A 21,338-nucleotide genomic window follows, 5' to 3' on the forward strand; every position below is an offset into this window, starting at 1 on the left:
CTGTGGGAGTGCATTTTCACTCAGCCAGGCACAGTGGCTCACCCCTGTAATTCCAGATACTATTCAGAAGGCAAAGATCAGTAAAACTGAGAGTCAAAGACGCCCTGGGGAGAGGAGGGCAGTGGGATGTGTGTGAAACCTCATCTCAGCCAATAAACAGGTGTGCTGGAATGCACCTACAATCCCAACCTCAAGGGCGGAGGCCCAAGGCAGGCCCTGGCCAAAAAGCAAGATCCTATCCTGAAAACTGCTCAAGCAAAAGAGGGCTGGAGCAAAGCTAGGTGCTGGCGGCACACGCCTGTAATCTAGCTACTCAGGAGGCTGAGATTTGAGGACAGCTGTTCAAAGCCAGCCTGGGCAGGAAAGTCCATGAGATTCTAGTTAACCACCAAAAAGTCTGAAGTGCAGCTATGGCTCAAGTGATGGAGCACCAGCCTATGTCAGAGCAAAAGCTCAGGCCCTGAGTTCAAGACCCAGGACTGGCATCCCCCCCAAAAAGGCTGGGGGCATGCATGGCTCAAGTTGTAAAGCACCTGTATAGCAAGAGCAAGGTCCTAAATTCCAACCCCTAAGTATATCAATAATAGTAACAATGATAACAACAATAATAATAATCTCACATAAAAACTTTACATAAGCCAGGTGCCACCTGTAATCTTAGCTACTCAGAAGGCTGAGATCTGAGGATCATGGTTCAAAGCCAGCCTGGGCAGAAAAGTCCCCATGAAACGCTTAGCTCCAATTAACCACTCAAAAACCAGAAGTGGTGCTGCGGCTCAAGTGGCAGAGTGCTAGCCTTGAGCGAAAGAAGCCAGGGACAGTGCTCAGGCCGAGTTCAAGCTCCATGACCAATTAAAAAAGGAAAAAAGAACTTTCTTGTTTTTGTTTTTGTTTTTAATGTTTTTCTAGCACCTTCCCAGAACATGGAAGGTTCCCAGTAAATATAAGTGCAGTGCATTTATTTACGTAATATAAACAGAGTTTTAACTCAAAATAAATAAGAAGGGATGAACCCCTGAGAAAAAGGGGTCCCCCCACGAGGTAGATGAATCCGGCAGGAGGAAGGTGACGAGTCACATGAAGAGCTCTCCTGGGACATCTCTGGTCACCCGGAAGAGGCTGAAGACGGGGTGGGGAGCCAGATGCCATGCCCGGTGTGCCCCGGCCCCTCCGTACAGGTGAGCGCTCAGGCGGACGCTGAGGCGCTGGCCGCCCTGGAGGTGCACCAAGTGACCCCAGAAGCCTTTGGCCGAATTTGAACCGGAATCCTTGGAGCTCACTGCAGGCACCATGACGGTCAGGGTCAGGTCGACATCCTCTGCTGGCGGCGGCTCCAGCTGAAGGGTCAGCGACACCCGGCCCTGCGGCGGCGGGTCCACCCTCAGCACCTGCCGCAGCTGCATTCGCAAGAACAGGAAGTAGAGCCCGGCCTCCGCCACCACCAGCTCCTGACTGGACTCATTGTAGCGCAGGCCTGGGGACCGGAAGACGCCTCTCAGCCCCTCCTCGCTGCGCCAGCTCAGGGTTCCATTGGCCAGGGACTCTGGGGGAAGAGAGAGAGGAGGGCTGAGGACCCACAACCCTGGGGAAGGGCTAGCTGGGCACTCAGGGAGCAGACCTGAGTTTAAAGTGGGGAGCAAAGGATGGGCCAGAAGGGAGAGAGAGGGCAAAGGAGGAGGAGGAGGAAGAGGAGGAAGGGGAGGGGGAGGAGGAATGTGTAGAGAGACCCTGGTGCTGGTGCTGGGGCCTGTCATCCAAGCTACTCAGGAGGCTGAGATGTGACATAGAGGTTCAATGCCAGCCTGGACAGGAAAGTCCATGAGACTCTTATTTCCACTGAATCACCAGAATACCTGAAGTGGAGCCATGGCTCAGTGGTACAGTGCTAGCCTTGAGCAAAAAAAAAAAAAAAAAAAAAAGCTGAGGCCAAAAAGCTCAGGGGCAGCTGCCAGGCCCTGAGGTCAAGCCCCATGACCAACAAAACAAAGAGAGAGAAGACTTGGAGGGGGGTAACAGAGGCAAAGAGACCAGACAGACAACTGGGTTCTGCTGGCTCACACCTGTGACCCTAGCTACAGAGGAGGCCAAGATCTGAGGATCGAGGTTGGAGGCCACCTAAGGTGGAAAGTCCTTGTGACCCTCATCCCCAATTAACCACCAAAAAGCCAGGAGTGGCGCTGTGCCTCAAGCAGTAGAACGCCAGCCTGAGTGAAAAAAGTCAAGTGAGAGTATGAGGCAGTGAGTTCAAGCCCCAGGACCAGCACACAAGAGAGGCAGGTGTGGATGAGGGAGGAAAAAAAGGAGGGGAAAGGCATCCAGTGTGAGGGGGGGCAGGAGGAGGGGAAACCCTAGTTCAGAAAGCAGAGTCGGAGCTAGGTTGATAAGGAAAGAAGGGAGCCATGGGGGGGGGGGGGCTGGGAGATCGGGAAAGGAGGGAAGGCGCTGGGGGTGGGGAGGAATGGGGTGCAGTCAGGCAGACCCTCTCTGCCCCTCTCCCTGACACCCATCTGTCCAGACAGAGGAAGGACCCACAACACTCACCATTTTTAGACAGCAGTTTGGCAAATGTTGCCTGACCCTGGGAAGAGAGGAAGGGAGGATGAAGATGGAGGTATGTCGGTGTCGTCTCTGCCCCCCAGGAAAATCGGGGATCCCACCCTTCACACTCAGAGCAGGCCTGATACCCAAGCTACCCCCCCCCACATTCCCCTGCCAAAGAACACCAGGATGAGGTTAGAGGCCCACTCTGTCCCGATTGGGCACTATGCACAAGGACAGGCTCTGGGGCACAGGGACAGGGACCAGCGGAGATCCATGGGAACAGAAGGAACCCAGGTCCCCTGGCCGTCCTGAGAGGAAGAGTGGGTACCAGACTCTCTTTGGAAGCAAGCCCAGAAGGTGGGTCATGGGGGAGGCCTCTGTGTTTTTAGGTGAATGAGGGCCCTTTAGGGCCCAGGTTCGGGGGGAGAGGTTCAGGCCAGGTGAATTTCTATACTCCAGGGAGTACAGAAAGAAAATGGGGGTGCTTGTGGGGTGCTACTCAGGAGGCTGTGATCTGAGGGTCACAGTTCAAAGCCTGCCCAGGCAAGAAAGTCTGTGAGATTCTTATCTCTAAGTTAACCACCGAAAAGCTGAAAATAGAGCTGTGGCCCAAGTGGTAGAATGCCAGCTTCGAGTGAAAAGGCGAAGGGACCGTGGCCAGGCCCAAGTTCACCCCCAGGCCTGGGCCAAAATAAACGTGTATACATATATAAGCAAAGGTGAAGATTTTCTGAAAAGAGGGCATAAGGTGTGTGGGGGGTGGGGAGCGCGAGGGCTTAGTCCTAGATGACCATCGAGGGTCCGGGGTGCGTCAGGGTCTCCTCCCCAGTCCCGGGGTGCGCCTGGGAACTTGGAAAGGCGCGCACCCCCAACCAAGTGCTATATGGAGGCAGCCCCCCAAAAGAGGACGGCGGGGTCCCCATCCCCGAGTTGGGGTGCAGCGGGGCTGTCCCAAGAGGGAGCGAGATCACAGGGGGGTCTCACCTGACCGGGTGCTCCCGGGGACCCAGCCTGGGCGCCGAAGGGCTGCAGGCCATCGGGGGGCGGCGTCGGGGGCGCCGCGCAGCCGCGGACCAGCAGCCCGACCCAGCACAGCGGCAGCAGTAGTAGCCCCGCGGCCAAGGCGGCGCACAGGGCCCAGCGGAGACAGCGGGGACCGCGCGCGGGCGGCGGCCTGGGCGCCTCGGGGTCCGCGGGGGCCGCGGGGGCCTCAGGGGTGTCGGGGCGCCGGTCCATGGCCGCGGGCAGGCAGGCGGGCGGCGGAGTGTGGCAGTGGCCCGCAGTAGCCAGCGCTTTATACCATCCGGAAGCAGTGCCTTCCGGGGCGGCCCCGCAGGGATCCCGCGCCCCCAGCCGCCCGCCGCCGCTCCGGGGAAGTGGCCTCCCCGCCCCTCCCCTCTGCCTGCGCTCGCGGGGTGGGGGGGTGCCTCCCGCGTGACGGGTCCCCACTGCCCCCAGAGTCTCCTCCGGGGATTCCTGGTCGCCGTCTCCCCTCTTCTCCACCCCTGCTCCCATTTTCCCTGGCCGGCCCCGCGTCGGCCCCTCCGCGCCCCTGCGCCCCTGCCTGCTCTGTAGGTATGTGTGTCACCTGGGGGCTTGAACCCGGAGCCTGGTGGCCGGACATGAGTGTCTCACGGGGCTTTCTTGCCCTGGCTGGCTTTGAACCTTGAACCTCCCCATCCTCAGAATCTCAACCTCCTGAATAGCCCGGGTGGCAGACGGGCGGCACCTGGCTGGCTTCCTCGCTCACTTTCACGCTTTCATTTCTTGCTCCTCCTTGCAAACACCTAGGTCCCCACACCTGAGATACCCCCCCCCTCAGAGCCCCCGAACCCAGGACTCTGACAGAGGAGTCGGGAGAAACCCAGACGTCACTTGTCACCACTACCCCCGCCCCAACACTGAGAGTCGGGCTCAGCACCCAACTCCCTGCCCTCCCCTAGGGGGGGACCCGGACCTTCCCTGGCCTGCCCCCACCCACTTACTGGATGCTTCCTGTCAGAAGCTCGTTGGGACCCCCAAAGCAGAAGGCTGGAGAGTCCAGAGGGAAGAATTTCCCCCTGGGGCCAAGGACATGTCTGAACAGTTTAGAGGAAACACAAATTTCCCTGCGCCCTGGGCTGGCAGGGGCGGCCGCTTCGCAGGGGCAGGGAGTGGCGCGGAAACCTGGTCCCAAAAGAGGAATCGAGAGGCCCGTCCTCACAGCCCTCCCCTTGACCCACCCATCCCTTGGCCAGCCTCCACTCCCCAAAGTCTGTGAACAAGGGTGACTGAGATACAAGGTGTCTGAGCCCTGGTGGAAAGTTCAAGACAACGCCATCATCGATGCTAGCCAGTCTAAGGGAATCTTTTTTCTTTTTTTTTTTAAACTTATTTGCTTTATTTAGGCAGTGGGGGAAAGCCATTAAGAACTCTCAGAGTCATCACTGGCCAGATCCTAAGGGCATGCATTTGAAAACAGGGTGCTATGATGCCACAGCTCTGAAGCAGCTGAAAAGAAGTATAATTTGCAATGCTCTATTGTTATTATAAAGGTGCTGGGAATGTGAACCTCTTGACAGCACAGCCAAGAAGCTCACATGCCCTGGGCGATCTTGTGTCTTTACCTGTCTGGCCAGAGCCGGGCATTGCCCAAACTGAAAGAAAAGCACAGAAAAAGACAAAGGCACTGGGAATGTGGCCTAGAGGTAGAGTGCTTGCCTAGCATGCATTAAACCGGGGGTTCCATTGCTCAGTACCACACAGGCAGAAAAAGCCAGAAGTGGCGCTGTTGAGCGCTAGCCTTGAGCAAAAGAAGCTCAGGGACAGTGCCCAAGCCCTGAGTTCAAGTGATATACAGAGAGGTTACAGTTACATAAGCCAGGTAAATAGTATGTTTCTTTTTCAACAATGTCACCCATTCCCTCCTTCTCTCCCAGTTTTACCCTCCAGTCCCCACTTATAAGTTGTAAAGTTCTTTTTTTAATTTACTATATTGTTACTATAGAGGTGAGATGATCTACAGAGGGGTTCAGTTTACTTGTGGCAGGTAATGAGTGCATTTCCTTTCGTACTGTGTCATCTGTTCCCTCATTCTTCCTGGAATTTTCTAACTGGTTGAACTCATCATTGAGTCTAAACATTAGATCTAGATCGTTATGCAAATTTTGGAACCCCCCCCACAATGGAGGAATGGCACTATCAGCGAGTGTCACTTCCGGATGACAAACCCCTGGGGAAGGCCTAGCCAGCCTAGGGGAGTCTGAAAGCTCACCTTCTTGTACCTTCTCACCCCTTCTCATTGTCAAACCACGACCCCCATTTGCAGCCCATCAAATACCCCCACTTTTGCAGTCTCCATCCAAACCCTCCTTGTGGATAAAATAGTGAAATGTCACCCTTGAAACTTCATTGCCATGACAGACAAGCTAAACTCAACTTACAAACCAGAAGACCCAATTTATCACTTCCTCCTCAACTCACCGGAGAACCCCAGCTCAACTCAGAGGGTATCAGAGAGCACAAAAAGAAGGTTTACTTAAGCCTCCCTCCTCTGTCAACACTGAAATGGTTTTGGAAGCCAGGCACTGGTGGCTCACGCCTGGAAGTCTAGCTACTCAGAAGGCTGAGATAGGAGGGTCTGGGTTCAAAGCCAGCCCAGGCAGGAAAGTCTGTGAGACTTATCTCCAATTGATCACCAAAAAGCTGGAAGTGGAGCTGTGGCTCAAGTGATAGGGTACCACCCTTGAAGGGAGTAAAAAAAAAAAAAAGAGAGAAAAAGCAAGAGCAGTAGACCCTCAGGGCCTGAGCCTAGGCCCTGAGTTCAAGCCCCCAGTACTAGCACAAGAAAAGAAAAGGTTTTTATTGTTTGTTTGTTTGGGGGGGGGGGAGGAAATCTCTAGAAGAATGTTACCTTGTGAGGTTTCTAAATGGAAGAACCCAGTTATGGGAACTGAAAATAGAAGTGTTAATGCACACACACACACCCCCCCCCAGTACACCACAGCTCCAGCATCCAGAGTCCAGGCACCAACCTGGAAGACAGACCTAAAAGAACCTCTTGATAACACAGCCAAGAAGCTCACATGCCCTGGGCGATATTGTGTCTTTACCTGTCTGGCCAGAGCCAGGCATTGTCCAAACTGAAAGAAAAGCACAGAAAAAGACAAAGGCACTGGGAATGTGGCCTAGCGGTAGAGTGCTTGACTAGCATGCATTAAGCTGGGGTTCCATTCCTCAGCACCACATAGGCAGAAAAAGCCATAAGTGGTGCTATGGCTCAAGTGGCAGAGTGCTAGCCTTGAGCAAAAAAGAAGCTCAGGGACAGTTCCCAGGACCTGAGTTCAAGTCCTAGGACTGGCAAAAAAAAAAAGACAAAGGAGGCTGTACTTGTGGTTAGCTTGCAGGGCTGGCCACACATTAAGTACACCTCTACCATTGAGCTCAGCACAGCCCTTGGTTCTGGTGGGTTATTTGTTTTTGTTTGGTGGGTTTTGAGGGTTTGGGCATTATTTTTGTTTGTTTGGTGCTGATACTGGTGCTTGAACTCAGAAGCTAGGCACTATCCCTAAGCTAATTTTTGCTCAAGGCTGGCACTCTACCCCTTGAGCCATAGCTCTACTTCCAGCTTTTTGGTGGTTCATTGGAAGAAACAGTTTCATGGACTTTCCTTCTCAGGCTGGTTTCAAATCACAATCCTCAGATCTCAACCTCCTGAGTAGCTAGGATTATAGGTGTGAACCACCAGTGCTTTTAAAATAACTAAGTAGTCCAGGCTGGCTTCAAACTCACTATCTTCCTATGTTAGCCTTCTGAGTACTGTGTTTACACATGGGCAATACCATGCCTGAATAAAAAGTAGGAGTTTAATAATAAGAACAATTTGGAAGACCACAAAAAGAACTCCTCAGATAACCCAGATTACAGAAACTCAGTTATATTTCCCCATTGAGAGGGTATCTGTTTTATTTTTCATTGTTTAGACAGGGTCTTATTATGAGCCTCGGCTGGCCTCTTAACTCTCAATCTTCCTGCCACAGCCTCCATGGGCCATGATGCTCCACTGTCGGGGATTTCATACCAACAGTTTTCTCCCTCCCAGAAGTCTCTCTCCAGTCACGTGTTTCCTTGCTTATAAATGTTTCTCTGCTAACATGCGGGCTCCTGAGCAGTCTTCATCTACCTTATTCCATGTCGCTTCGGGCACCTAGAGCATGGGGACCTCTATATTATTTATGGATGGAAGGATGGGAGGAAGCTGGGGAAGGAGTGAGGTGGCAGTTGGATGGCTGGATAGCTGGTGAACGTACAAGGGGATAGATGAATGGATGGGTGGATTGATGGATGGATAAGTAGATGGATGATGGATGGATGAATGGATGGATAGGTAGGTGGGTAGATAAAAGTAGATGGATGCGTTTCTGTCTGACATCTTGACGAGGCCGCCGCGGTGGCGCCCGCTCCCGCTCCTGCTCCTGCCGCCTCGCGATGCTGCCCAAGGAGACAAGAAGAAGAAAGATGCCGGGAAGTCGGCCAAGAAAGACAAAGACCCAGTCAACAAGTCTGGAGGCAAGGCCAAGAAGAAGAAGTGGTCCAAAGGCAAAGTTTGGGACAAGCTCAACAACCTCGTCCTGTTTGACAAAGCTACTTACGACAAACTCTGTAAGGAGGTCCCCAACTATAAGCTCATAACCCCTGCGGTGGTCTCTGAGAGGCTGAAGATTCATGGCTCTCTGGCCAGGGCAGCCCTTCGGGAGCTGCTTAGAAAAGGACTTACCAAACTCGTTTCAAAGCACAGAGAGCTCAAGTGATTTACACTAGAAATACTAAAGGTGGAGATGCCCCTGCTGCTGGTGAAGATGCATGAACAGGTCCAAGCAGCTGTACATTTGGAAAAATAAAACTTTATTACATTAAAAAAAAAGTAGATGGATGGATGGATGGGTAAATAGATGGATGGGTGCATGGATGGATTGGTGCATGGAATGGATGGATGGTGGATGGATGGATGGATAGATGATAGATGGATAGGTGGATGGAGGCTGGGTAGACTGATGGATGAATGAATAGATGGATGGATGGATGGATGGATGGGTAGATGGGTGGATAGTTGCGGGGGGCTGGGAATGTGGCTTAGTGGTAGAGTGCTTGCCTAGCATGCATGAAGCCCTGGGTTCAATTCTTCAGCACCACATACACAGAAAAAAAGCTGGAAGTGGTGCTGTGGCTCATGTTGTAGAGTGCTTGAGCACCAGAGACAGTGCTCAGGCCCTGAGTTCAAGCCCCAGGACTGGAAAAAAATGGATGGATGGATGCATGGATGAAAGAATAGATAAAAAGTGGAAAAGAAGAGAGAGGAGAGAGGGTATCTGAGTGGTCGGATAGGTGGGTGGAATGGATGGATGAATGAAAAGACAGCGGGGAGGGAGGGAAACACCAGCCAGAGGCTCAGACCTCTGCCCTGCTGAAGAACCATGACAAGCTGTGGTTGGGCTATGTGAGCCAGGCGGCTGCCCCACGGTGGAATAGAAGCCACTCCACCTCATGTCTGTGCTCAGCCATCTCTCTGATATGAGCTTTACTCACCTACGCTCCCTCCATTGCAGGCCTCCAGGAAGTAACTGGGCAGGAGGTCGTTAGAGGAAGAGCACCCCAGTATCTGTCCAAAGAACCCCTCTTCTGCTTCTGGTGCTAAATGAACAGACTTAGGAAATATGCCTTGATTTTTTTCTTAGCAAGAATCACTTCTTTGCATAGCCCCATCCTCCACCAGCGCCCACCTACTGTCAACAATGTTTATTCATTTGAGATGGGCATCTCACTATGTTGACTAAGCTGGCCTCAAATTCCTGGGTTCAAATGAGCTTCCTGCCTCAGCCTCTAGAGTAGCTGGAACTACAGGCCTGACAAGCATCATTTTTTTTTGGGGGGGGGATGCTAGTTCCGGGCCTTGAACTCAGGGCCTAGGCACTATCTCTGAGCTTTTTTTGCTCAAAGCTTGAGCCACAGCTCCAGTTCTGGTATTTTTGGTGATTAATTGAAGATAGGAATTTTATAGACTTTGCTACCTGAGCTGACTTTGAATTTTTTTTTTTTCCAGTCCTGGAGCTTGGACTCAGGGCCTGAGCACTGTCCCTGGCTTCTTTTTGCTCAAGGCTAGCACTCTGCCACTTGAGCCACAGTGCCACTCCACTTCTGGCCATTTTCTATATATGTGGTGCTGGGGAATCGAACCTAGGGCTTCATGTATACAAGGCAAGCACTCTTGCCACTAGACCATATTCCCAGCCCCTGACTTTGAATTTTGATCCTCAGGCATGAGATACCAGTGCCTGGCTTTTTTTCCCCCAAGGTTTTTTTTTTTTTCCTCTTTTACTTATTTAGTATTTTGGTGGTACTGGGATTTGAACTCAGGGCTTCATACTTGCTAGGCAGGCATTCTGTCATTGAGCCATGCCTTCAACCAAAGTGCCATCTTTTAACCAGTCTGGGTCTCTTGTCTCCTCCAGAATAGAGATGAAGCCTAACAAAGAGGGAGTGCAGAGGAGAGGGAGAACAAATCTGCGTGCATGGCTGGGAATGTGGCTTAGTAGTAGAGTGCTTGCCTAGCATGCATGAAGCCCTGGGTTTGATTCCTCAGCACCACATAAACAGAAGAAACTGGAAGTAGTGCTGTGGCTCAAGTGGTAGAGGACTAGCCTTGAGCAAAAGAATCTCAGGGACAGTGCCCAGGCCATGAGTTCAAGCCCCTGGACTGACCAAAAAAGAAGAAGAAGAAGAAGAAGAAGAAGAAGAAGAAGAAGAAGAAGAAGAAGAAGAAGAAGAAGAAGAAGAAGAAGAAGAAGAAGAAGGAAAGAAAAATTCTGTGTAGGGAGGGAAGTAAAGGGAAAGGGACTCTGTGTGTGTGTGTGTGAGAGAGAGAGAGAGAGAGAGAGACAAGAAAAACATGGTAGGGTTCTTTTTGTTCTTTGGGGATCTTTTTGTTGGTCATAGGACTTGAACTCAGGGCCTGGGCACTGTCCCTGAACTTTTGGGCTCAAAGCTAGCGCTCTACCACTTTGAACCACAGTGTCACTTTTGATTTTCTGGCAGCTAATTAGAGATAAGAGTCTCAGGACTTTCCTGCCAGGGCTGGCTTCAAACTGTGACCCTCAGATCTCAGAGGATGACAGGCACAAGCCACCAACGCCCAGCTGATGGTAGATTTGGCCGGAAGGAAAGGACCCAGAGAAACCAGAAATGTATAGTCCAAGTTCATCCAAGCTGAACTCTGGTTTCCTTGGGAACCTCAATAAGCCAGAATAACACAGGCCTGGTACATGGGTACATGCCCCAAGGCAGTGCATTGTAGTGGTAATGGGTAGGTGGGAAGATGAGTGGAGGGATGCACAGGTGATGGAAGGCTGGTGGGTGGATGGATGGATGGCTGGATGGATGGTTGGGTGGGTGGATGAGTGGATAGATGGATGAATGGGTAGATGGATTGATAGATAGGTGAATGGATGGATGGATGAGTGGATGGGTGGGCAAGAAGACAGAGGGAGGCATCTGTTGCAAGACTGTGCTAAATGGAAATGACCTGAGCAGCTGTGAAAAGGGAATTAGCCAGATGATTGTTGGTGGAATACATTTGCTAATAAAGTGGAAAAGATGGCTGACTCAACTTTTGGAACCTCAGAGATCTCCAATAAAGAAGGATACAGGAATCTGTGCCTGGAACACAAGCTTGTTCCAGAGCAGAGAGCTACTGGTGGAAAACATTTCTGGAAGGTATGCAAAGATGCAGTAGTTGGGGTAGGGGGGAAGCCTTGTACTATACGTGGCTTTCCATCTACTGCATTTTCCCTGAGTTGAGGTTTTAGAATATTTGTGTGTTTTTTTTAAACACTAAGCACCGATAGTGGTAAGGTATGCACACAAATAAACCATAGCCACAGCTTTTTCCAACAAGGGAAGATTTAGCCAGCATGAAAGGCAGGAAATGGCATTTCTCTACTAAAGAGAGTGGAAAGATGGGAGTGACTGAGAGCTACTGTGCAGAAATGGGACCCCAAGCAAGAACCTCTGCTCAGAAGGCATTCTGCAACCTTCTCCCTAGGAGAGACACACATTGAACAGATAGAGGAACACACAGGAAGACCCCACTCCAAATGTATAAAATCATACTAAACGGCCAGGAGCCAGTGGCTCACACTTGTAATCCTAGCTGCGCAGCTCCTGGCTGAGATCTGAGGGTTACACTTCAGAGCCAGCCTGGGCGGACTGTCCATGAGACTCTTATCTACAATTAACCAAGGAAGATGTGAGCTCTGGCTCAAGTGGTAGAGCACTAGCCTTAAGCAAAATGAAGCTTAGGGATGGTGCCCAGGCTCTGAGTTGAAGCCCTAAGACTGACACACACAAGAAAATAAAAATCAACCAAGACAAATAATACATCATGCAGACATACACACAATCAAGACAAAGACGTCATGCAGACATACACACACACACACACACACACACACACCTGGACACAGACACAATCATAGCTACACAAGGACAAGCTAGCCACGGACACATAAACAGACACAGGGGTGGGCTGGGAATATGGCCTAGTGGTAAAGTGCTTGCCTCCCATAAACGAAGCCCTGGGTTCGATTCCTCAGCACCGCATATATAGAAAAAATTAGAAGTAGCACTGTGGCCCTTGAGCAAAAAGAAGCCAGGGACAGTGGTCAGGCCCTGAGTTCAAGGCCCAGGACAAAAAAAAAAAAAAAAGACACCGGGGTCATATGGTCCTAGCTTTCTGGGAATCACACAACACAGACCAAACACACACACACACACACACACACACACACACACACACACACACACACACAGAATGACCTACTGAGACACACACAGAGAAAGTCAATCGCAGATGGGTGGGCCATAAACGTACACAGGGAAGGGCACACGCACAATCACACGCACAATCACACACAGGTAGATGCGGATACACAGACCTCTCAATGCCTTGATGGGCACAGGCACAGGGATGCCACGCAGGGCCTCACAGTTCGCACGCGGAGCACTCAGCTGGCTGGGCACACTCCACCTCAGCATGTCTCCCTCCCCCTGCCCCCCCCCCGCCTGCTTGCCCCCCTCCCCCGCGGACCCCCTGGCGCGGCGCCCGGAGTGCGCGGTGTGGGGGGGGGGCGCCCCGGGAGGACGGCCGCCTGGGCGCAGGGCTGCAGCGCCTCCGGTGGGGGGGAGACCGGGTGCAGCGGAATCCGGGAGCCGCGCGGGGCGGGGAGAGCGTGGGTGCGGATGGGGTCGGATCGGGCAGAGCCGTGGGACTGGAGGACCGCACGACAGAAGAAGCCCCCCACGCCTCCCCGCGTGGGGGCCCCGCCGATCCCCGGAGAACCCAGGCACCCCGGAGAGCGATTCCCATTGGGCGGCGCCCGGCCAATGAGGCGCGGGAGGGAGTGGGCCGTGGCCGTTGCTGCTCCCGGATCTGAGGGGTCCCCGCCCGCCTAAGTCATGGAGCTCAGCCAGAAAGTGAGCACCGAGAGGTCCCCCAAGACCTGGACCAGCCAGAGGTCAGCCAGGTTTACCAGCTCCGATGTGACTTTGGCCCGTGAGTCTAAGAAAAAGGTGGGGCCTCCCGGGCCTCCTCACCCCCCTCCTAGGGCCCGTTTCCTCTGTCATCCTCCATAGGCCCCGCCCACTTCCCCCAGCCTCCGGGGCCCTGCCCCGTCCCCACGCCTGTCATTCTCCACAGGCCCCGCCCACTTCCCCAGCCTCCTGGGCCCAGCCCGGTCCCTACGCAGGTCATTCTCCACAGGCTCCGCCCACTCTCCCAGCTGCCCGGCCCTGCCCAGTCCCCACGCCTGTCATTCTCTACCGGCTCTGCCCACTTTCCCAGTCATCAACTTCCAGTTGGCTCTGCGTTCCTGTCCCTCCCACTTTCTTGTCAGTCTTCCTAGACCTTTTCCACTTCTCAGATAGTGTCTCAGTTTCCTCCCCTACTTCTTCCCTCCTACTTTCCTGTCAGTCTCCCTAAGCTCTGCCCCTTTTGTTCCACCCTCCCATGACCCAGGTCCCCAACCACATAGGTCAAACCCCACATAGATCAAATCCCTGGCTTGAGATAGAACTCCCTAACACAGTGAGAAAGGCCTCTGTGTCCCAAGTCCGCCTTCCTTGGGGATGTACCTTCTCCATCGTCCTAGGTAATGGCCTTAAAAGGGCCATCATCCCTGCCCACTTCTCCCCCCCCCCCCCCCCCCCCCCCCGCCTCGTGAACTCTAATCCCAGCTGGGGTGGCACACCCACCCCCCTGGCCTCTTGCTCTCTCCCTCAGCAGCTCCACCACCACACACAGTCAAAGCTGTGCCCAGAGGCAGAGAGCACCCAACCCCTCCGCTGCTGAGCTCCAGGACCTCCAGGGTGTTGGTGGCTTTGGATGTGTTCTGTGTGATACTGGGTGAGCCCCACTCCTAGTCACAGAGCCTAAGGGTTTGAACACAGCTGTGTATCTGTTTTGTCTCTTTGCTCTTTGGGGGTTGTCTGTGTGTTCCAGTGTATACATACTGTTTGTACCTGGGTTTCTGTGGGACTCAGGTGCATGCCTGTGTATATAGCTGGTGCTGTGTGCACTGGGGCCTGGGGCCTGGGTGTAGACTAGGTTGATGTGTCTCTGGATCTCCCTCAGTGTCTGTGTGGACATACGTGTCTAAACACACACACACACACACACACACACTCATTCCCCAAAGGCTAATGACATTTTCTCTCCCCCACTGCAGTGAGCACTCCCACCTTGATGATTGAGAGTGGCTTAGTAGCACCCCACTTCCAGGGCTTCTTCTGCAATGACAGTAGCATCAAGTACCCTCGGGTATCACACTACATCATAGAAGACTCTGCCATCACCACCATAGGCTTCTTAATCTTCACCTTCATAGTAAGTTCACCCCAGTCCTGGGACTACCACCAGGCATAAAGCAGCAAGGAGTCCCATCTCTAATGATGGGGGAGGGGGATCTGCATTGTTCTCCTCAACAGATGCAGCCTTCACATTCACTGGACACCCCCTCCCTGCCCCAGGGCCATTCTTGGCCTCACCTGTCCAAAGGATGCATTGTCCCTGTGGAATCTTTTTTTTTTTTTTTTTTTTTTTTTTTTTTGCCAGTCCTGGGCCTTGGACTCAGGGCCTGAGCACTGTCCCTGGCTTCTTCCCGCTCAAGGCTAGCACTCTGCCACTTGAGCCACAGCGCCGCTTCTGGCCGTTTTCTGTATATGTGGTGCTGGGGAATCGAACCTAGGGCCTCGTGTATCCGAGGCAGGCACTCTTGCCACTAGGCTATATCCCCAGCCCCCCTGTGGAATCTTTTGGCTACTGCCTAAGTAAATGCCCTTGATTGCATTGTACTTAAACCCTGGACTCCCCACTTTCCATGTTCCTGATACTTCTGGCTCTGTTTGGTGGGACCTGGCAGTCCTCTCCAGAGGTGAGTAAAATCTGATCGGTCTGTGGAGGCCTCTTCCCCCATCTTCCCTTTTGTCTGCTTCATCTTTCCTAACCATGGGAGCTCACACTACTTGATGTCACAGAAGGAACCGTCCTCTAAGAAAGGGATAGGGCTCCGCCCTGGGTGACTCAAGAAGGAAAGGAGGGGCTGGGGATATAGCCTAGTGGCAAGAGTGCCTGCCTCGGTATACCCGAGGCCCTAGGTTCGATTCCCCAGCACCACATATACAGAAAACGGCCAAAAGCGGCGCTGTGGCTCAAGTGGCAGAGTGCTAGCCTTGAGCGGGAAGAAGCCAGGGACAGTGCTCAGGCCCTGAGTCCAAGGCCCAGGACTGGCCAAAAAAAAAAAAAAAAAAAAAAAAAAAAAAAAAAGAAGGAAAGGACATTGCCTACGCCTGTCAAACAGGGAGATATCCTGCCTCTTTCTCTTGGTGAAAAGGAAAAGTCTTACTATTTTCAGGTGTATGGAGGACATCTGCCTTTGCCTGGTGTGTAACAGGAAATCTCACCCTTTACAGATATGGGACAGGAAATTTCACCTAGGAGATTCCAATAAGGAGATTCCCCCACCTCTTTTCCTGGCTGAACAGGAAGTCCCGCCCTTTTCAGACATGGAAAAGGAAATTCTGTGTGTACTGTAAAAGAGGGAGAGTTTCCACCCCTTTCCCTGGTGGGAGGGGAAGACATGTCTCTTTGCTATCGACTCAAGGGAAAGTCACCTGTTTTTATGTGTGAGGCAATGAGAAGCTGCCAAAGGGTGGGACTTCCCACTCCTCATTCCCCCTCATGCCCCCAAAATAGGGTCTTTGCCCCACCCCATTGCCTGGTGTCCCCACAGATCAGCCTGGGAGAGATGATTCTAGTCTTGGACCTGCCCCTGAGCTCACAGGCCATGGTGAACACCTACGTGTCCCTGGTCTACAGACAGCTGGGCACCTTCATCTTTGGTGCCATGGCCAGCTCCTCCCTGACCAGCATCGCCCAGATGACCACGGGGCACTTGCGACCCCATTTCCTAGCTGTGTGCCTGCCAGATCCCACCACCTTCAGCTGTGAGAGCAGCTACGTCACCAACTACACGTGCACAGGAAACCCCTCTGACGTCCTGGAGGCCAGGCGAGTGGGGTTCGGGCTTGCAGGAAGCTGCCCCAGCCCTGCCCTGCTTCCCTCACCCCCATACTGATCCCAGCCCTCCTCCCTGTCTACCTCCCAGGAAATCCTTCTATTCTGAGCAAGCCTCCTTCGGGATGTACTGCATGGTGTATCTGGTGGTGAGTGAGAGGGAGGGAGACCAGAAAACACTGCATTGTGCCCTCCTCTGCCTGTCCTCCCTCCCCTGTCCCCCACCACACCCACGGTGCCCACGGTCCCAGGCACCACTTGCTCAGAACACAGAGTGTGTGTGCTCACAGTGACAAAGGATTCTGTCCTCTGAAGCTTCATTCAGCATCCCTGTCCCTCCCCACAGCTGCAGAGGGGCCTTGCCAAGCAGCGCCCAGGGAAAGGCCACTAGGCCCAGAGGGGACAGAGACAAGGACAGGAGGGAGCTTTGAGAAAGGACTGGTGACGCCATGAAGTCCAAGTCACCAAGTAGCTTCTGTTTCCAGTGGTGATCAAAACCCGGGGCACCGTGGGCTGAGACTGCATAGGGTTTACAGGCCTGGGTTCCCAATTCAACCAAGGGAGACATGGGGTCAGACAACACTACCTTGGGCCTCTGTTTCCATGTCTGCCAAATGGGCACCTTCCACGTCTATGGCTGTGATTGCATAGGTATAGCATAAATGGACACTTCGAACAGATATGGCCAGAAGACACAGCCTAAGCACTTTCTACTTTGGGTTTGTTTTGGTTGCTGTTGTTATTGTTGTTTTGTTTGGTGGGACTGGGGATTACCTACATGCTAAACAAGTGCCCACCACTTAGATCCATCCCCAGTCCTAAATATCACTACTGTTATTTGTGTGTGGCGGGGGGTGGGGGTGGGGGGGGTGTTGATCCTGGGGCTTGAACTCAGGGCCTGGGAGCTTTCCATTAGCTTTTTCACTCAAGGTTGGCACTCTACCACTCGAGCCACAGCTCCACTTGTGACTTTTTGGTGATTAATTGGAGATAAGACTCTCATGGAGTGCCCAAGCTAGCTTTGAACCATAATCTTCAGGTCAGCCTCCTGAGTAGCTAGAATTACAACCATGAGCCACCAAAGATCAGCTAGCTGTTACTCATTTGTAAGAGCAAAATCCCTTCTTCCCTTTCCCAGAGTGGGCTGAGGGCCAGAAGGGTGCACCAGCAAAGTCACCAGACTCACTCCCAGAACAGAAATGTGTCCTGTCACGGCTGGTTCCCTCCCTCCTCACCTCGGAGCACAGAGTCCACAGGACTCTCCCAGGTTTTGCAGAATGTTCTGGGCCTCTTGAATTCCTCACATGCCAATGGCTTCTCCCAGGAAACAGTAGACACTTTCTTTCTGCTCCCAGCAAGGAACTTGAATAAGCTGATATTTTTAAATGACATCTTGTTTTTTTGTTTTTGTTTTTCTTTTGGCTTTTTGTGACAGGGGCTTACTTTGTAGCCCAGGTGGCCTGGAACTCACAATCCTCTGCCTCAGCCTCTAAGTGCTGGATTACCTAGTTAAGTCAGAACTTTCTGTTTTCTATTCCAAAACCAGAAATCCAATCTGCTTTGCGTGTGTGTGTATGTGTGTGTGTGTGTGTGTGTGTGTGTATGTGTGTATGCCAATACTCCGGCTTGAACTTAGAGACTGGGTACTGTTCCTTAGTTTTTTTCTGATCAAGGCTGGCATTCTACCTCTTGAGCTCCTCTTCTGGCTCTTGGCTGGCTAGTTATAGGTAAAGGTTTCACAGATATATCTACCCAGGCTGGCTTTGAACCTCAGGTCTCAGTTTCTTGAGTAGCTAGGATTACAGGTGTAGCCCGTGCCCAGCTGCTTTGCCTTTTGAAGGTTCCCTGATAAGACCTTCCTAGTTTGGAAGGAGACTGATTGGCAATGCTAGAGATCAAATCCTGGACCTGACCTTGAACCTCAAACAGTGAGGCACGTGCTCTGTCACGCTGAGCTCCACCCTGACTTTCAGCCCAGGACATTGCTGGGCATCAGGCCCACCCAACCAGCATGGGACCTCCTCAGCCATCTCACAGCATGCTGGTACAGGAGACAGATAAAACTCTCTTACACTGATGGATGCCATCACCAGTATCTTTGTCCTGTGCTGAATTACCTTTCCACACAGAACTGTCAACGGTGTATGTCCTTTGACAGTTTTAGCCTGCCAGGGTCAGTAGACAGGTGGCCACAAAGAAAAACAAAAGCCATGTGTTGCCAGGCGGGGGCTCGCACTGGTCACCTGAGCTACTCAGGAGGGAGAGGTCTAGGGGCTCAGAGTTCCAGGCCACCCTGGACCACAAAGGAAAGATCTCCTCTGTGAGATCTCCTCTGCTTAAACAACTAGCTGGATGCAGTGGCTCACATTTGCCACCCCAGCCACATGGGAGGTCTAAATAGGAAGCTTGTTATCCAGGCAGCTGTGGGAGCAAAACCAGGACGTGCCATGCAAAAAGTAATTAAGCAAACAAAAAACAAAAAAACAAAAAACTGGAACTGTGGCTCCAGCAGTCAGGGGTGGCTTGATCGGTTGGGACCTGACTTGAGTGTTTTGAGGTGTGGCTCCAGGAGTCGGGGGCGTGGCTCCACCAGTTGGGGCGTGGCTCCAGCAGTGGGGATGTGGCTCCAGCGGTCGGGGGCGTGGCTCGAGTGGGCCGGGGGTGTGGCCTGAGCTGCCAGGGGCGTGTCTTGGTTGTGGTGAAGGGTCACGTGGTGGGGGCGTGGTCTCGTGGTAGAATGCCTGCTTCACAATCTCCAGGCCCTGAACTTCAAACCCCAGTCCGCCCAGAGAAAAGATTTTTGAAGCTGCAGTGCTTCTCGGGGTGAGCCTGGGTCCTGAGGGCGCGGCCCCCCTGCCCCCCAGCTCTACCTGCAGGCCCGCTACTCGGGAAGGAGGAAGCTCCTGCGGCCCACCATCCAGTGCTGCTTCCTGTTCATGGCGCTGCTTCTCGGCTACTCGCAGACCCAGAATCACTGGCACCACCCTTGGGACACGGTCATCGGGTTCCTGCAGGGAGCCGCGATGGCTCTGTGGGTGGTAGGCCACGCTAGGGGGGGGGGGGTGGGCGGGTACCAGGATGAGGCCGCCTGGGAGGGGCTGGGGTGGCAGCACCCATCCCGACCCCTCCCCTTCCATCTCCACAGGCTTTTTATATCGCTGGGCTTTCTACGTCCCAAGCAACGCCCAACCCCAGCGACTCCAGAGGCTAGAAAGCCAGCCTCTGCTCTGCTCCCCGCATCCCAATCCCTCCAAGGGCTCCTAACACCCCGAAGGATGCCGTAATAAAAAAAGATGGAGAAGGTTCCTGAAGACCCTGGAATGCCCATGGGACTGCACCATACAGGTGGGACTGATCCAGGAAGCTGCGCCTGTCAGGTGCTGAGTTGGTACCCCAATTCAGTAGATGACACCCCAACTCCCTGGGCCCCCACAGGAAAACCATTCTCCATGACCAAATTCACACACTGAATCAGTCCTAGCAGGCTATCCTCCGTTTTCACTCCTGTTATTTTGTGTGGTATTTTTTTTTAATCTTGATATATTAAAATCAGTTAAGAAATACAGAGTTTATGAGGTTTTTTTTTTTAATTGCCAGTCCTGGGGCTTGAGTACTCAGGGCCTAAGTACTGTCCCTGGCTTCTTTTTGCTCAAGGCTAGCACTCTGCCAACTTGAGCCACAGCGCCACTTCTGGCCTTTTTCTATATATGTGGTGCTGGGGAATTGAACCTAGGGCTTCATGTATAGGAGGCAAGCACTCTTGCCACTAGGCCATATTCCCAGCCCCAGTTTATGAGTTCTTGTTTACACATTCTCATGGTTGGGTGGGCTCTTATTCCAGGGTATGAGGTCTCTGTGACAAATTCATAGCCAATAACCTTGAAATTCTAAGTTGTGGTCAGCCCCGCTGGGCACTGCTGATATTGAGGAGTGGGTGGTTCTTGCTCTGGGTACTGCCTGGTGCCTTGTGAAATGTTCCCAGCCTCCTCCCACTCCATGCCAAGAACACCTCCAATGGTGAATGCCTCCCCAGCACAGCTGGATGTGGTTATCATGCCTGTAATCCCAGCACACAGGAAACAGAGGCAGGAGGGTAACAAGTTCCAAGCCAACCTGGGCTGCACAGCAACACTGTCAAAGACACAAAGATGGGAAGGAGGGAGGGAGGGAGGAAGGGAGGGAGGGAGGGAGGGAGGGAGGGAGGGAACAAAACAGAAAGAAAAAAATGTTCCCTCAAAAATAACCAATGCAGGGGCTGAGAATGTGGCTTAGTGTTAGAGTGCTTGCCTGGCATGCATGTAGTCCTGGGTTTGATTCCTCAGTACCACATCAACAGAAAAGGCAAGAAGTGGCCCAGTGTCTCAAGTGGTAGAGTGCTAGCCTTGAACAAAAAGAAGCTCAGTGACAGTGCCCAGGCCCTGAGTTCAAGTCCCAGGACTGGCAAAAAAAAAAAATTTGGTTTGCAACAGGGTGCCCGTGGCTCACACCTGTAATCCTAGCTACTCAGAAGGCTGAGATCTGAGGCTCACAATTCAAAGCCAGCCCAGGCAGGAAAGTCCACGAGAGTCTTATTTCCAACTAACCATCAGAAGCTGCGGCTCAGAGTGTTAGAGTGCTAGCCTTTTGCAAGAGCACTCAGGGGCAGTGTCCAGGCCCTGAGTTCAAGCCCCACAACTAACAAAACAAAAAATAAAAGTGGCTTGCAATTACACGTGCACACACACACACACACACACAAAGTTAATTTACCAAACCTCTCCAGTTCCTGCCACCACCACTAAGAATCATAGCCTGACATCAGGGGCCTGATGACAGGGGTCACATTACTTCCCCTAACTTCCCTAGACCCTGGTTCTTTCCAGGGGGAGCCATGGGGCACCTGTGGAAAACCTCCAGGAAGCAGAGCTGAGGCACCAGCCAGGAGATCCCGAGAGGTCTTGCCTTCACTTAGGGGCCATCTAAGATCCTTTGGGAACTCAGACAACAAGCAGAAAGACAGTAGCTCCAAGGCACCATGGACGCCCAAAGCCAGGGTGCTTTGTACCTGGGCTAGGGCAGCAGCCCCAGCCACCAGTCCTGGGGTCACATGAGGGAATATTCCAACCGGGGTGGGGAGTTGGGGCGGAGTTGTCTGAGCACAGAATAAGAAAATGGGGGCGGAGGGGGGAGGCTGGCTAGTAGCTCATTGGTGGAA

The 21,338-nt window shown here is 52.8% G+C and overlaps 1 protein-coding gene and 1 pseudogene across 1 annotated transcript; one reads left to right on the forward strand and one right to left on the reverse strand.

Moving 5' to 3' along the window:
• Positions 1–1,071: 1,071 nt before the first annotated feature.
• On the reverse strand, positions 1,072–3,777 carry Tnfsf9 (TNF superfamily member 9). The gene is made up of 3 exons (XM_048340625.1): positions 3,526–3,777; positions 2,542–2,578; positions 1,072–1,543 (listed from the first exon to the last, which is right to left on the reverse strand). The coding sequence occupies exons 1-3, from the start codon at positions 3,775–3,777 to the stop codon at positions 1,074–1,076; spliced, it is 759 nt and encodes a 252-aa protein (XP_048196582.1). The 3' UTR covers positions 1,072–1,073.
• A 4,151-nt stretch (positions 3,778–7,928) lies between these two features.
• On the forward strand, positions 7,929–8,437 carry LOC125347634 (annotated as a pseudogene).
• Positions 8,438–21,338: the final 12,901 nt, after the last annotated feature.

The sequence above is a fragment of the Perognathus longimembris genome, chromosome 3, assembly GCF_023159225.1.
Source record: "Perognathus longimembris pacificus isolate PPM17 chromosome 3, ASM2315922v1, whole genome shotgun sequence".
Classification (NCBI taxonomy): domain Eukaryota; kingdom Metazoa; phylum Chordata; class Mammalia; order Rodentia; family Heteromyidae; genus Perognathus; species Perognathus longimembris.